This window comes from Phyllostomus hastatus, unplaced genomic scaffold (genome assembly GCF_019186645.2).
Source record: "Phyllostomus hastatus isolate PE091 unplaced genomic scaffold, TTU_PhHast_1.1 phas_contig_80, whole genome shotgun sequence".
Classification (NCBI taxonomy): Eukaryota; Metazoa; Chordata; class Mammalia; order Chiroptera; family Phyllostomidae; genus Phyllostomus; species Phyllostomus hastatus.
The window spans coordinates 9,251,594-9,269,617 of NW_025333960.1; the positions used below are offsets into that span (position 1 = coordinate 9,251,594).

An 18,024-nucleotide genomic window follows, 5' to 3' on the forward strand; every position below is an offset into this window, starting at 1 on the left:
TGTTAGGGTATCAAAGAGAATTAAAAATATTGCTCATGTGTTAGATAACTAAGAAAATTAGATATTTAGCACTGAACCCAATTTCTAGAATAATGTATAATTCTTAATAAGTCCATTAAAATGAGCTTCATGGGGTCTTTGCTTGACATTTTTGCAGTTATGAAGTCTGCAGCATGTCTAACATTTAAAATTAATTTTTGAGACCTTATTACTAAACAGACTTGAAATTTGAAAGACTAATTCTTCAGATGCTGTTTGTTTCCCCAACAAAACCATTTCTGCAAATTTGCTAGCTGCCCAAGTAAATATTAGTGTTTGGCACAGAGTAATATAGAAATGGAAAAAAATTTAGCACACATTTCACTCTTATTTTTTCTATAAAAATATAACTCTTTATTAAATAACATGCACAAATACCAACTAGTCATTTATTAAACAGATATGATTTAGAACAAGATTTAAAGAAATACAAATCCTTAGGTACAATTTAGTATCTTGTTCATGATATTTGAATAGTTAAAAAAAAATCACTGATTAAACTAATCATCCTTCATTTTTTTTTCAGAATCCTAAACTTTTTAGGCATATACTCCATTCCAAGTTTTTTTCTAGCATTTCAGAGCTTCAGAATATCTTCAATATCAAAAGCCCTTAATTACTTACTTAAGGACAAATTCCCACTGAAAAGGCATTCACTTTTCTTTCAAGCTATCCTGATCGTCTCTGAGTCACTTTACAAAGGAAATCTGTAGAAGCACAATCATGGCAGAGAGGCTCCAGCAACTTGAGGTACCACAAAAGAGGGTGAGAACTGTGGTTAATACTAAAAAAAGCTGGAATGACTAAAACATGCCAGATTCCTGCTTGCTTGCTTTTTCTCCTTTGCAGCCTGTTGTGTTTGACTAAACTGATTCCCCCTACCCTCCAGGTTGGACCATCAGCAAAAAATGCTGTATAAACATACCCTTCTCATATTTTCTGTGATTTCAATGCTCAAATATTTTTTTTACTTTTAAGCAAAGTATAAACAAAATTTGCATTGTTTTTCATATTAAAAAGTATTGCTTTTATAAATTAGGTTTAATGTTTCCAGCCTTAATAAACTTAACTTCCACAAAACCAGTGCTTCAAAATCTACCCTGCCTTTCTTGGCCCCAATTATCCAATAAAAAAGGCCAAAATCTCCCATCTAAATTTCTAAATACTACCACATACAACCTTTATATTAAAATTCTTGCACTGTGTAATTTTTACACGTGCTTCTTTATTGCGCATGCCAAGTACAACATGAATTTAAATATAAATTGATGTGGAAATTAAAAAATCCCTAAGCTTAAAATGTACCTTTGCACTCAAAAATTTTAATTTTTACATTTTTTCCCATCAGCTGGAATTTCCAACTTGCAAGCTGAATTTAAAACACTTTATGCCTCATATATTCTTTTTACTTTTCGCTATCAGATTAAAGAATACCCAGTATTATTTTATAATTCAAGAAAATATTGTGGAAAGTTCTATAAATTTTATCTCGTATACTTATAATTAATTATACATATAACCTAAATTTTCCTTTCAAAATGTTTAATTAGTTTAGCAGCAGATTTCAGATCAAAACTGTTACTAAAAATTTAGTCTGTATCATGTTATAGGAGAAACTGAACTTTTTCTAAGTGTATTGCTAATTATTTTATTTAAAACAGCATACCAAATCTTAATTATAAAATTCTAAAAATTATGGTTTGCATGTTGATTCTAGGAAAAAAATACAACATATTAATGAATTTTTCATGAACATTTTAGAGATCAATCAGAATATACCCATTTCTTTTTTGACTACCAAATATCTTTTTCTTCATTAGGGTACTCAGTTTTTATTTTAAAAGTGCAAAGGTTATTATTAAGCTTAAAACATTACACTTTAGCAATGTAAAAAAGTTTTACAATGATTTAACATGACCAATAAAATTTATTCAACATATTTTACATATATTCACAGATTCATACTTGAGTATTAAAATAGACATTTACAATTTCAGAATTTTCATTCAAAGGCATTTGGGGGGGAGGAGAGAATAGGCCCTACTGTGAGATGAAAAAAAAAAGAGCTGTTTCTTAGTATGATTAATTCTAAATAATATGTCCAACATAGTAAGTCACAGGTACTATTCCAAGAGACTAGTTATGAAACACCTTACTACTTCAGGTTATCGCTTATGAAGAGAGTTAAATTATAGGAAGCATGCAATACAACTAAGTCACAACCTTTACAGTTATGGTGATGAAAACAAGCTAACTCAAACACATGCATGCCTTATTTAAAAGGTTTGTTACCTGAATACTCTACTGCTACACCCCATACAAACTACAACTTTGGTCCAATAAAACATTAGACAAAACAGTTTTACAATTATTTCTTTGTACATGTTTTAACTATCAATTCCTTTGTATACATCATGACTATTAATTACAAGATTTACACCTGCACAGTATGTATAAAATAAGTTATTAAAAAGGAAGACAATATTAAACTTTTGAAAAGAAAACTGTACAATTAATTTACAGATATAATAAACTGAAGAAATTTTGTGCCAAGTTTTTCTTCCACATTAGAAACTATTTGGTCGGAACTGAACCTTTTAGTTTACTGATATATTTTAATAAAACTTGAAAAGAGATTTGCATACTAGTGGTTATCTTGTTACTTAGAGTGCTAACAACTTCCAGCGCTGTTAGTAGATTCTCAACTTTTTAAACATCAACCACAGCCTGCCAACATGCTCCAATGCAGTCTTTCCCTTTCACCAATAATAAATAGTAATTTTCAATTAGAAACTGGAACTAAGATCCAAAATAATTCTTTTCTTTTTTTTTTATAAAATGACAGTGTTTACTACATTAACCAAACTTTAGTTGAACTTTACCAACAATTGTAAAGGCATAATATTAATATTTTTGTCAAAAGGCAGTATTCCACAGTATAACACCCTTGAGCCTTATCAGTTTAAGATGACACAACAGGAAGTAATGGCTGCTATATAGGAGTCAATTCAAAGTCATCATTAACATCAACAAGGGGAACATAAAATTCCTGGATTTCATAAATGCTGATAGACTTATAGGTTGCAGGATCAAGTTCCTGGAGTTTGAGCTGCCATTCTAATCTCTGAACGGCATTTAAAGCTGCAGCTTCATGTTGTTGCCTCATTAAAAGACAGGTCTATTTAAAAGAAAAGTTAATCAGTTATTCTTATTAAATTTGCTTCATTTCAAAATTAGTTTTATCCACAGTTTCTTTAGTAATTAAGATCAATATATTAGAGGTATAAAAAGTTTTTGAGTTACACATTCATTTGTTTTACCCTATCTGTATCCATATGCCAACTATTTCTGGGTCTGCAACGTCATCTTTATCTTATCTCACAGACTTTAATTTAAAACTGTTGGTTCAAATAGTGAAATTCCAAATTAACCAAAGAATAAAGAAAATCTAAGGGAAAAGTGATTTTAAAGCACTGGAAATCTAAAACCAATGATTTTCTTTCTAGATTATTTGAAAAATATATTCCTTCTCTTAATGATTTCCCATCCTTCCATTTGGTAAACTATAACCAGGCTTGTATATTGGACAATAAACATGAAGATCCCCATTAGAAACTTCTTTTTCTATACTATCCTGAAAAATATGACATAATTTTTATTTTTCTTTATATTCCAGTTGTGGCGTGGTGTGAAGCTTCATGACTAACCAGTATTTTCTTTCCTAATCATTCCTCTCTAATATGGCTGCAGTATCTGTTTATGAAGGCGGAAGCATCCATTTAAACTGAACTTCTCAAACATACATACCTTTAATTTGTCAAATTTATCATCCACATCTTGTAACCAAGACATGAACTGTCTTGCATTAAAGCGATCCCTCACAGAAGTTTTACTGTCATCAGACTGGAAGAAAACATTAAAAATAGTTGAATATAATAAAATACAATAACCCACTTTAAAATCTACATGCCATTATATCTTTTTATGGTATATCCCATTTTAAAGAATTATGGAAATATATTTTGAAAAAGGATAACATAAAATCTGAGTATTAAAAAAATTATAAAGCATTTATTTCCATACTGATAGGTTATTAGAATTCTTAGGATGCTGGGTTTAGTTATTAATTAAATAGAATCCTACTGCTTTGTGAGTCAAAGAGGTTTCTCAAAAAGACATGTGTATCAAGTATTATGCCTATGATATTCTTTTTAAAATGTAATGTATTTCAATATTTAATTTAATATTAAAGTTTACCATTAACATTAATGTAGGGAGAAAAAGTGTTAAATACACAGTCTTTCAGGAAGGCATTTTATTTTTAGGACCAATATTTTAGAATGCTCGTAACAAAATCTTGTATCAACTTTTTTTTCAAAGTGATGCCATTTTTATTTATTTTTAAGTATTTTATTGATTATGTTATTATGGTTTTCCCAATTTTTTTCTCCCCTTTATTCCCCCTCCACCCTATACCCCGCTGCCCTCCAGCATTACCCCCGCCCCGTTCATGTCCATGGGCTGTACATGTAAGTTCTTTGGCTTCTGTTTCCTATACCATTCTTATATCAACTTTTAAGAATACTTATGTACCCCAATGTTTATAGCAGCACTTTTGCAATAGCCAAATGCTGGAAGCAGCCTATGTGACTATCAGTAGATGAATGGATTAAAAAACTGTGGTTCTTCTACACAAGGGAATATTACGCTAAGTGAAATAAGCTATTCGGTGAAAGAAAAATACCGTATCACTTATAAAAGGCATCTAATGAGTAAAATAAACTAATAGCAAAACAGAACCAGAGACGCGGAAACAGGGAACAGACTGACAGAGGAAAGGGGTGGGGAAACGGTGGAAAGAAGGGGAAGGGAGCAATCAAAGAACATGTATGAATGACCCATGGACATGGGCATGGATAACAGGGTGGGGATGGACTGTGGGAGACAAGTTTGGGGTGGGACGTAGGAGGGCAAAGGGGAAAAACTGGGACAACTGTAACAGAATAAACAAGAATATAAAAAACAATGTGAGTTTTGGAATTAAAATAGGCTAGATTCAACTGTCAGCTTTGTATCTTACTGTGTAATCTTGAACTAATTATGTACTCTCAATTTTCAGTTCTGTAAAATGGGATAAAAATATCTCTTTTAATCTTGTTTTGAGAATTTAAGAGTCTTTGAATGCTTGGGCATACAGGAAGCACTCAATCTAATAAACATTTGCTATACTCATTACTACTACTCTTACTACCAGTGTTATCAAAGAGACAGGCAGACATCAGATTGCATCACACTAACATTTTAGCCATTATCACTTCTTCCTTGTTCCTCAAGTAACATGTTTTCACTACTTACATTTTATTGTTGAATATTTCTTAATATTACAAGTAATTTTGAAAATAAAGAAATACGGTAAGAGAGTAAGATAGTAATAATCCAAGCCCTGACCCAGGAAAGATAGATTTATTTTTTTCCCCTTAGTTCCTTACAAGCTATTCTCATACAAAACAAGCCTGCTTCTCATTTGAGAGACCTTCTACTATAAAGCCAGCTATAAAAGGATGGGTAACAGTTCCATAGTTCTCCTCAAGACAATTAAAATGTATTCTGCCTCTTAATTATTAGGGTGATTTATTTTAATTAATTTAATTATTAGGACTGATCCTGTTTTCCAGTGATTCATTCTGAGGGTTTATTGGGAAAATTCACTTATTTTTGAAAGTTTCTTTATAACTCATCTAGGCTTATAGGTTTCTCAATTCTGCTGCATTTTGTTCATTACCAGTATATGTTTTCAGCAGAAATGTCTTAATATTCTGGTCCAGTGGCTTTCCATCTCTACATACGGCTCTCCCATAGATTTGTTTTTATTTTTACATGTCTTTTGTCATTTCAATGAGTTTTGGGAGGAAGAAAAAATAAACAGCTGTGTTTACTCAACCATTCTGAACTAGAAATCTTTAAGAGACTTTCCTTATGGTTTGATTTCTATTGTTCTAAAATTGATTCATTACTCTGTAATTGCATGAAACTTAAGAAGACCTCAAGATATCACAAGGTCTAGTCCAGCCTTTAGGAAGAAAGTTAAATTGCCTATTTCATTTATTAAAAAACCATTCATTCTTCCCTTTCAAATCTTTAAAGTTGTAAATTATGTAAAGTCCTTTCCACTGTCTATTTTCTTAGTCAAATAATTCTCTCTTAAGATCTACTTACTCATTTTAACGGCCATTTTTACCCCTGAATGATCTTATATAAAGCTGTTGGTGGCTGAAGAAAGTTTGAAATCTACTGAAAACATATTCTCACCCAAGAACATGTTTATTGATTTTAGAGAGGGAAAGGAAGGGAGAGCGAGAATCAATGTGAGAGCGAAACATCAACCTGTTGCCTCCTGTACACGCACCCATTTGGGGATGGAACCTGCAACCTTTTGGTGTAAGGAATGACGTTCCAACCAACTGAGCCACCCAGCCGAGGCTGATCACATTTTGTTTTTAAACAGATGAGAAAAATAAAACCCAGAGATAATTCAGTAATTTTCTCTGTAATACACTGGGGTTGGCTAAAAAGCCTGTTTAGTTTTTCCCATAAGATAAAAAGACACATTTTTCATTTTCACCAATAACTTGATTGATTTGGATATTCTGAGTATGTTGGCCACCTCCCACTATTGGCTTCTAGTGGGTAGAGGGCAGGGGTGCTTTTAAACATCTTTTAATGCATAAGGTGGCCCCACAGCAAAAGATTATTTGGCCAAAATATCAACAGTACCAAGAAACTCTGCAAATCATTTTTAACATGTTTGATCAGTCATAGCATCTTCTCCATATACTGCACAAATCTTTTTTTGCATTTCAGTTGCATTTTTACATTTCTTGAGATAAAGCACAATATGCCAAACATGTTGTGTATCCTTTTCCATCTTCAATTATTAAAAATGGCTGCAGAAAAACTTACCATTTCTGCTAAATTTTTTAAAAAAGATTTTATATATTTATTTATTTTTAGACAGAGGGGAAGAGAGGGAGAAAGAGAGGGAGAGAAGCACCAATGTGTGTTTATCTCTCACATGCCCCCCACCAGGGACCTGGCCTGCAACCCAGGCATGTACCTCGACTGGGAACTGAACTGGCAACCCCTTGGTTCTCAGGGCAGCACTCAATCCATTGAGCCACACCAGCCAGGGCCATTTCTGCTAAATTTTTTTTTAAAATGTATACCGATATGACAGCTGTCACAATGCAATCTAGAAGAATTGTTTTGAATGAAGTTGAAGATAACTAAGTACTACTGGAGCCAATGTATGGAAAAAACTAAATGAACTTTTTGGCCATCCCAGTACTTTTTATACCTTGTGTTTCCAGTTTGTCCTATTTAAAACAGCATTTCCTACTCCTTTTTTGTGATAATCCTTCATCGTCCAAGTTTATACTTTTTTTAAATCATTATATTCTCTTATGACCAATGAATTTCATTCTGGTTTATGAGTAAAAAAAAAATTTTGACAACTGGTAATGCCTATATTCTGAATTTATGTAATTTACATGTGGCAGTAAGCTTTGTTGAAGATACCACTACAGCTTTTTAATTAGAGTAAGTCCTTGGCCAAAATTTTGTGCTATGTTGTTTGTTTTATTATAATGCTGAGGAGATACCATAGAAACTTAACTCTTGTTTATATCAATGAGCCTATGGTAACACTAGTTTCATTACATATTGTTTTGCTTAAAGTTGTAGAATCTACCAACTATGTTAAATGAGGACTTACTGTGTCTTAATTTATTCCAGTGACATCCAAGATCAAACAAAATCATGGCCCTATTGTGGCACGGTCACAACCTAGAAGTTCAATATGCCTATATTATTTTCCTGCTTACAGTACCTTTCCAATTGCTTGAAGGCCAGAACTGAATGTATAAATATCCATTATATACAATTACAAGTTATGTACAGGGGCACTATCCTAAACACATATGTGTTTTGTAATCATCTGCTTTTATTTATAATGGTGTAGATATTTACACATGATCTAGGCATAAGCACATTTACAGTTGTGAGTATAAAAAACACAGAATTTATTCTTACCTATTTTTCCATAAGAACTGTAAACCTAATTTTGCATACCCCTGTATATATAAACCTTTATATTATAAACATTATTATTAGACCTTATATTACATTAGAGGACTTTAGAAAATGGAGGATCAGGTGATTTGGGAGTAGTCTGGTCTCAAAGAGTTGTTTTTCTCCTTTGAGCTTTACTGATTGTTGAATTCAAGTTTCCTCAATGGAAATAGATTATAAAAAATCCTAAATTGTATTTAGGATATTCTAACTATAGTGAGCATTGTACCTGAGCATCCAGCGGCACACTGTAGACTTCTGCGTCCAGTAAAACAGTGCATGCACTAAATGGCAGTGTTTGATTTGCCAATGTTCTTGCAGCTCTGTAATGAACTCGTAGAACTTCCTGTTCATTGGATACAATGAGTTTTTCCTAGAGGAACAAAGAATTTAAAAAACATCAATTCTTCAACTATTTGTTCTCAAATAAAATAAAAAGCACTTAAAATGTGCTAAAGAACCTGAACCTCAGAATAGTTTTTTCTTCATAGTAAGCCTGAGAATTTTGAGAACTCCTAGTGTTCTAAAGTGTAAGTAAATTCTTTCCAAAACCGTCTCTTTTTAAAAATTCTTTTAAAGTGTACAACAGTGACTTTTAGCAGATTTACGAAGATGCTCAATCACCAGTAATTCCAGACCATTTCTGTCACTCCAAAAGGAAACCCCATACCAATTAGCACAGCCACATCTCATTTCCCTTTCTTTCCCTGGTAACTAAAACTCTATTCTTTATTTCTATGAATTTTATCTATTCTGAACATTTCATATAAATGGAATCATATATGTGGTCTTTAGTGACTGGCTTCTTTTACGTCACATGTTTTCCAAGTTTATCTGTGTTTGTAGCACCTATCAGTACATCATTCCTTCTTATGGCTGAATGATATTCCACTGTATGAGTATACCACATATTATTTATCCATTCATCTGTTGTTGGTCTTCTGGATGGTTTCCAACTTTGGGCTATCATGAATAAAGCTATGAATATTGGCTATGAATATTCATGCTCAAGTTTTTGTTTGGATATATGTTTTTTACCTCTCTTTTAAGTAAATAACTAGAAGTGCTAGGATATATGGTAATTCTATGTTTAACTTGTTGAAGAACCACCAAACTGTTTTCAGTAGCAGTTGCATAATTTTATATTCCCACCAGCAATGTATGAATGTTTCATTTTTTCCCACCTACTTACCATCACTAATTATGTCTTTTTAAATTACAGCCATTCTAATGGGTGTGAAGTAGCATGTCATTGTAGTGCTAACTTCTTTTTTATAGTGAATATTTTCATGAATAAGCACACTGTATCTGATGCTATTTGTAAACCCTTGGCATAGTACACTCCTTCCTTAATGTGTTAGGTGGGGTCCAAAAACTTCTAATTATGTAACATGCAGTCACCCCCACCCTATCAAAAGGTTAATAGAAATGATCCAGGCAATCTTCTGTCTTTAGCAGACTGCAAATTCTAGGGTCCATCTGCAGTTCCCAACCCATACTGGTCCTGGTTACAGACTTGTGCTATCTGGTGGTAACTGTCCTTTTTTGGCTTAAACATCAATAAGGACAATTTTGGGACCCGTGGCTGGTTAGAACTTCAAGAACAGAGGTAGTAACTCTAGGAATCCCTGTTATATGACATTCATCATTTTGTTGGCTCTGTCTGGGGAGGCTGGTCTCAGAGAATACTATGGGTGTGGTTGGTCTTCTCTGCACCATGTTCCCTATTCTCCCATTAACTGACAAGAACTTGATCCATCTTCAGTTGGTGAATGTGGCCACGTTACTTCCAAATAAGTATTGTTGTAGAGTTTTACTGTATGTGCAATTTAGTAAAAACAAGGAAACATAGTCCTATTTAATCTCTTGTAAATTCTTATGTGATAAATGATACTCAAAAGAGAAGTCAGTCTGACATGATTTTTAAATTTAAGTACAAGTTTAAGGTAGGACTTAAAGTGATAAATATCCTAAAACTTGATCAGAGGCTGAGAAATGAACAGGTGGAAGTCTTCCTAAAAAGTTGGTTGAAGTCCAGTAGACATTAAAAGCAATAACCAAAAATCCCTTAATACCATATGATAAATAAATTTATGTTTCAAGTCAAGCCCCTTTCCCTAAAATAACTGAGATATACTGTTTTAATACTAGCCTAAATACAATATTATACTTGAGATCATCATTTAATGTTGTATCTTTGAACATCTAGAGCACAGCCTCTCAAACAATACCTTCTGAGAATGGGTTATGTGAATCCCCTCTTAGTTTTTTGGGAGGCAGAATGGGGCAGGGGGGTAGGTGAGGTAACGGCCAGGGGCTCTGGCTGCAAGTTGTGTTCATTCACTGAGTACAGCATTGAAATGTTATCATTTTCTATGAGAAAAATAACCCTAGAATAGCAATTCTTAACCTGGGGTTCCTCACACTGCCAGAAGTTTATGGACAAAATAGGGGGAAGGTCATCTGTATATCTGGAGTAGAAAAAACTGTGTCTTTGCATTAAACTCCAACTGGTATTTTTTTCAATTATGAATGTATGCCATAAACTACAGTAATATCAGAAGTATCTGTAACTTTCATCTGTATCTATAATGAACAGGAATCAAATATTTTCAATTCATATTATAGCTTTTGCAGATATTGCTCCTATATTCCCATACTAATTTCTTCTTTGAAATTCTAATAATTAGGCCTGCTGCTTCATGACACATGATGGCAGTTTTCTGTGTAAACTGTGCAACATGGCTGGACAACTAAGAAATTCTGCAGCTAGAAGTTTATTTAGCCAACAAATGGTAAAGCTGTTTGTTTTCACATTAGTCAGACATTTAAGTTGCTTTGTAGTATTGTGAAATTCTAATTGCTTGTTTGTCAGTATGTAGAAGGATGTGTCATTTTTCCTATTTATTGTGGTTCTGCAAACTGCACAGTTCAAATGACGATTCTTTATTTTTATTGTTTCCATTTCTTCCCTCTTTGCCTGCCTCCACCCAGCACCCACCCACCTTCCCTCAGGGCATCACCATACTGTTGTCTATGGGTTAATACATACATATTCTTTAGCTAATCCCTTCTCTTTCTTTCATCCAATACAATGGGTTTCGTTTTCATTTTGTTGACAGATTCTTTTGCTGCACAGAAGCTTTTTAGTTTGATGTAGTCCCATTTGTTAATTTTTTCCCTTTATTTCCATTGCCCTAGAAGGTATATCAGCAAAAATATTTCTATGAGAGATGCCTGAGATTTTACTGCCTATGTTTTATTCTAGGATTTTTATGGTGTCTCGACTTTACACCTAAATTTTTTATTTATTTTGAGTTTATTCTTGTGTATGGTATAAGTTGGTGGTCTACTTTCATTTTTTGCATTTATCTGTCCAATTTTCCCAAAGTCATTTACTGAAGAGACTGTCTTTACTCCATTGTATGCTCTTGCTTCCTTTGTCAAATATGGACTATAAAGGTGTGGGTTGATTTCTGTGCTCTTTGTTCCATTCCATTGATCTATATGCCTGTTCTTATGCCATTACCAAGCTGGTTTTATTACAATGGCCGTGCAGTAGAGTTTGACATTAGGTTTTGTGATCCCCTCCAACTATATTCTTCCTCAAGATTTTTGAGGCTATTTGGAGTCTTGTTTTGGTTCCAAATACATTTTTGGAGTATTTGTTCTAGATCTGTTAAATATGCCATTGGTATTTTAATAGGAATTGCAGTGAATCTATAGATTGCTTTGGGTAACATGGACATTTTAATGATGTTAATTCTTCCAATCCATGAACACAGTGTATGCTTCCACTTATTTCTATCTTCCTCAATTTCTTTTTCAATGTCCTATAATTTTTCAAGTATAGGTTAAATTTATTCCTAGGTATCTTTTTTGCTGTTGTTGCAATTATAAATGTGACTGTTGTTTTAGTTTCTCTTTCTGGTACTTTTGTTACTGCTGTATAGAAATGCCATCAATTTCTGAATATTAATTTTGTATGTGGCTAGGATTCCCAGTACTATGCTGAGTAAGAGTGGTAAAAGCAGACATCTCTGTTTTGTTCTTGATTTTAAGGGAAACACTTGTAGTTTTTACCCACTGAATAATATAGTTGGGAGTAGGTTGTCATATATGGCCTTTATTGTGTTGAGGTATGTTTCTTCTATTCCCACTTTGCTGAGAGTTTTTATTATAAATGGGTGCTGGATTTTTTCAAATAATTTTTCTGCATCTATTGATATGATCATGTGGTTTTTATCCCTCATTTTATTTATGTGGTATATCGTGTTTATCAATTTGTGGACATTGTACCAACCTTGTATTCCTGGAATAAATTCTACTTGATCATAGTGTAGGATTTTTTAAATATATTGCTTTGTCTGGTTTGCTAATATTTTGTTGAAGATTTTAGCATCAACATTCATCAAGGATAATGGCCTATAATTTTCTTTCTTTGTAGTGTCTTTACCTGATTTTGGAATTAGGATGATATTGGCCTTGTGAAATGAGGTTGGTAGTTTTCCTTTCTCTTGAATTTTTTGGAGTAGTTTGAGAATAGATGTTAGTTCTTTTTGAATGTGTGGTTAAATTCACCTATGAAGCCATCCAGTCCAGGACTTTTATTTGTTTGGAGTTTATTATAACCATGATTTCATTAGTTGCAATCTGTTTTTCAGATTCTCTCATTCTTCCTGATTCAGTTTGGAAGATTGTATGTTTCTAGGAATTTACCCATTTCTTCCAGATTTTTCAATTTGTTGGCATATTCATAACATTTTCTTATAATCCTTTGTATTTCTTTGGTGTCAGCTGTTACTTCTCCTTTTTCATTTAAAATTGTATTTATTAGGGTCCTCTCTCTTTTTTTTCTTGATGAGTCTGGTTAAATGTCAATCTTGTCCGGCTCTTGGTTTTACTGATCTTTTGTATTTTTTTTCAGACTCTATTTTGTTTATTTCTGCTCTGATCTTTATTGAGTCCTTCCTTCTAGTCATTTAGGGCTTTGTTTGTTTTTTTTTAAATGACAATTCTTAACTGTCTGTATACATGCTTGATAGTTAAAAACAGCTATTGATATGTGATGTGACCTAACTTGTTGCTAACACATTGCTCAATGACATGGGCCATGCACAGTGTTGCAAATTCTGTATCAGTGCTTCTTTTATTTATTTGTTCTCATTGTAAAGCTATAAATCACTTTATTCATTTAAAAACATTATTCTGAGAAAAGGTTTTATATTTACCAGATTGTTATAAGAGTCCACGGCACAGAAAAGATTAAGAACCTCTGCCTTAGGGAATCAATCATGTATGAATCAAAGAAGTGGTAGACAAGGTTTTATGTAAGTATGTCATATCACATTTCCAGAAATCTCTAACCCTCCCCAAAGATTAAGAAGGTGTTGTACTTTTGTCAATCCAAAGTGAAATAACTTTTATGATTTTTATAAATGTGGAAGTTTTTTTTCCTGTCATTTCATAGCAAGACTAACCACTGAAAACTGGAATACTAAAATACGGACCAGTAAACACAGTTTTTGTATTTTGCACTAAAGTAGCTGGCACTTAGCAACAATTCTAAAATGTGGAAATCCTAATGTCTAACTAGGAATTCACTGTTCAAGAGCTCTGTAAATTCAACAAATGGTAAGAAATTATTAGAGATTTTTATACATCAAAAAATAACATTTTTGATGTATAAAAAATACTGAACATAAATGGTAACATGGGAGCAGTTATGCTGAAAACAGGCTTAAAAATTCTCCATGTTACCACATAAGCACAAGGTAACAAACCATTTTCTCCCAAACTGATTTTAAATTAGAAAAATTCACAAAAAACCGTAGACCTTTGTAATCTATTGTTATTTTTTAGCACAAATGTAAATGTAAACATTTCTTACCCTTTCAATGCTGTGTTGCAAACGTAGTTTCATCCTTACAACTTCCTGTTGCCGAAACAGCTCTTTGAGTGGATCTGACAGTGAAGGTGGTGGTGTAATCTAATTTAAAATATATGTAGTTAAAAGTATTAGGTTTTATTTACAACAATGGGCTACATTATAAATATTAACCCTTTTAGTGTATAAAAGATATAAATTCTGATGTGCTCTGAATTAAATTATAGTAAAATTATACAATTAACTTTTCAGTCAATTTAACTGTTTGAAACACTGAATATTCTCCTAGCCCCAGAAGTATCTACATCTCCCTCCCCCATCTTAGCTTATAATTATTTTCAGCATTATCAGGACAATGTGTGTTTTGAATTACAATGATATATATATGTATCATTTATTTATATATATATATATATATGTGTGTGTTTTGATTTGTGTCCTGTAAACTTCTTTAAATTTATTAGGAGTAAAAGTAGAATTTGGTGCTATTGTTGTAGTTTTTATCTTTTTTATTGCGTTTTTTTAAAAAATGAGAGCCTCCTGGGTGCCCAGACCAAGGACTGAACCTGCAACCTATGCATGTGCCCTGATCTAGAATAAAACCAACTGATGTTCCAACAAACTGAGCCACACCAGCCAGGGTTGTTGTTATTGTAGTTTTGCAAAGTTATACAGGCTTCCTTTAAGCAGCTGTGTGTTTCTCTACTTTAGTAATTCTCATTAAAAACAAACAAAAACCTCCCTACTACATCCAAACATAGTACTTAGCTCTGCTTTTACCTATTTCTGAAATGATACTTGATACAACTAAATTCTAATTTAATTGCTGCAATGGAATTAAACTAGTGTTACATCATCTTTGCAGGAATAAGAAAAGGTGATAGTAAACACAGGCACACAAAACATATACACAATGTGTGTGTCATGTTGTATATACAAATATACATATGTATCAATAAGCACATAGTGCTAAAAGACAACCTAATATGGCTTATTAGAAATTGTCTTTAGTGAAATAATTTGTACAAAGTTCTAATTTTAATTTGTTTTTTTTAAAAAATTTTTATTTATTTATTTTTTAGAGAGGGGGAAGGGAGAAAGAGAAGGAGAGAAACATTAACGAGAGAGAGAAACATTTATTGGTTGCCTCTCATACAGGCCCCAATGAGGGACTGAACTTGCAATTCAGCTAATGCACCCTAACTGGAAATCAGACTGGCAACCCTTTGCTTTGCAAGACGATGCCCAACCAACTGTGCCACACTCATAAGGGCTTAAAAGTGTTTTTATAGTGTTAACCTGTTTCTAGCCTATGATACAATATATTTCATTTAAAATTTCTTAACCTTTAAGGAGTAATAAGGAAAACAAGAAAATTAGCATATATTCTTTGAATCATTAACAAATTATTTTGCTCAAAGAATGACAAATTTACTTACAACTCTATTCTTTTAAATCTACTACTGTTGCTTATTACTAGTTGGGTAATATAAAAGTCTGTCTTTTAAGATTTAAAAGACACTAGTATCAGGTATATTCTGTGGATGTGAGACTAAAAAACCATCCGTCTTCAAACTTTTTGATCTTCTCTGAACTGGGCTTTAAAGAAGGAACATGTGCAAGGGCATGATGTGAAATGGCATATAACACAGCCTTAGGCCATCATGTACGTACAGTAAAGTAGTAACTCAGCCAAGCCTAGAAAAGTATGGAAGTACCTTGTATGCAATGATGGGGATTTTGGTATGTAGAAAATTGGGAGTCTCTAAAGATGTTTCACTGGGTAGTCACAAAGTCAGATCTGTATCTTTTATAAGGAACCCAGATAATAAGGCCAGCTTGACAGAAGGGACTAAACTAGAATCCATGACAGCTTTTCAGAACATCTGTTTTGCTTATTTCTGACACCCATTGGCACAATTCTTAGCACATAGTTATGAATTATTTACATATGCAATATTTTGAATATTTGATTATGCAATATTCAAATATGTGAGTAAACAGTTTGAGTCAATGAGGTCCTTGTGTGGCAGTGGTAGGAAAGAGAAGAGGAATGAAAGTGAGGTGAATCAACACAACCTAGTGACTGATATGATGGAAGGGCACAGGGGAAGAGGTGAAGGTTGAATTTTGGGTCCTCAGTCTGGGAAATTAGTAGATAATGATACTAACTAAAGCAGAGGGCAAAAACACATTTGAGATAAGAAAAACTAGTTTGGTATTAGACACAATGATTTTAAAGATATTGTGGGACATTCAGTTGCAGAAACAGCTACAAACACAGTTATGGAAATCGGTAGTGTATTCATGGCTGAAGATAAACTTGGGATTTATTCTACAAGAGTCAGTGCCTTAACCCTTCATTAGATTATACCTGAGAGGTAGAAGGAGACACATAAATAGTTAATTACATATATTATAGGTGAGGTATAAGGAAGACACAAGCAATTCTGCTTTGATAAGATTTCAGAGGTGACATCACAGCTGAAACAAAGGCATAAAAAGAGGATAAAAAAGGGGGCCTGGTGAGAGCAACATTTCAGTTAGGGAGAACAACAACTGCCAAAGTACCAAAAGTAGTAAATGAGATTTCCACAGAAGAGTTCAGTCTGGTGAATACACTGGGTGAGTTTGGAAGGAGTAGTGAGAAAATAAAGCCAGAAGGGTAGATTGGTGTCAGAATATGAATGGTTATGCTATGCTTAAATATGGATTTTAAGCTGTAGGCAACAGGAAGTCAGCTAATCACAGCTGAGATCTTTAAATAAGAAAACAGCTTTTTATTGGTTTTAAAGGGATATAAATGTAACAATAGAAGAGGGTGCTCCAGCAGAAAGAGACTAGGAGAAAAAAGAAGTGAACAAGTTTCTATAATGTTCTAAATGAGAGATAATGATGAAGGCCCTAAACCAAGGCAGAGGTTAAGGGCCCTCAGATTCTGTACAAATTCTGGAGAAAGTTCTAAGATAGAATGGTTAGAATTTGGTTACTAATAGGTTTCTACTTTGTGAGTAAAGATTTGTTTTTGAGGAAGAGAGAAATCATTCCTTATAGCCTGTGTGAAATCTGAGGAATGTCATGATGTATGGTCAAATACTCCCACACCCCAATTCAGGAATGAAGCACTGATCCCCCACTCTTTGGAGTGTTGGCTGACAGGTCTAGTAGGAGCTCCTCTCTAAGAATTACCTTTCAGGGAAGAGAGTTGGCATGACCAAGGTCATGTTTCTTGTCTGGGTGCAGGCTATTTATCAGAAATGCCATCCTACTCCAGAGTTCCTGTGGCTTCACCTGAGGTCACAGTTGCAATTGCATTTCAGTTCAACCTCTTGATCTGCCCAGTTATGCTTCCCTCACACACAGGTATTGTCCCTGATAGCACTTACAAATAACTCTCTCACACACAATTCCAGAGTTAGCTTCCTAAAGAACCATACCTATTATATGACAGGTATCTGAAAGTCATTTAGGTAAGGGATGCCCAGGATGCACCTATATGTGATTCTGGAGATCACAAGAGATGGTATATAGCTAGATAAGGAATTTTGGGGACTAATTGGCACAAGAAAAACTGCCGAAACCACAGTATTAAGATCGATCATACTGACATAAAGTTGAATGAAGAATTAATTCCTAGAGAACTCTGATGTTTAAAGGGTGGGTAAAAGAATCATTAAAAGAGAGATAGGATTAGCCAGTGAGGCCAGTGAATTAGAAAAGAGCACCATCAAGAAAGACCAGGGCAGGAGTGGGGAAAGGAAATTTTATGAATACCAAGATGGTCACAATATCAAATGGAACTAAGATCAAGTACAAAGAAAAAGAAAGAGGCCAATGAATCTGGCATTTACAAGCTTACTGTTGACCACAGCCAATGCATAACAGTCATGGGATGAATAGGAAGTGATTACAGGAAACATAAGGAACAGACTCCAAGAGTGCAGCAGTGAAGGAAACAGAGAGGGTGAGCT

The 18,024-nt window shown here is 33.5% G+C and overlaps 1 protein-coding gene across 4 annotated transcripts in view; it reads right to left on the minus strand.

Annotated features, from left to right (window-relative positions):
• Positions 1-401: 401 nt before the first annotated feature.
• The window catches only part of ANKRD12 (ankyrin repeat domain 12), a 156,388-nt gene continuing 138,765 nt past the window's right edge, over positions 402-18,024 (minus strand). For all 4 annotated transcript variants that reach the window (XM_045849633.1, XM_045849634.1, XM_045849632.1 and 1 more), the window contains 4 exons: positions 14,057-14,155; positions 8,396-8,539; positions 3,847-3,942; positions 402-3,217 (listed from right to left, as the gene is read on the minus strand). In XM_045849633.1, coding sequence (XP_045705589.1) covers positions 3,032-3,217; positions 3,847-3,942; positions 8,396-8,539; positions 14,057-14,155 — 525 coding nt within the window. In that variant the 3' untranslated portion in view covers positions 402-3,031. The remainder of the gene's footprint in view (positions 3,218-3,846; positions 3,943-8,395; positions 8,540-14,056; positions 14,156-18,024) is intronic.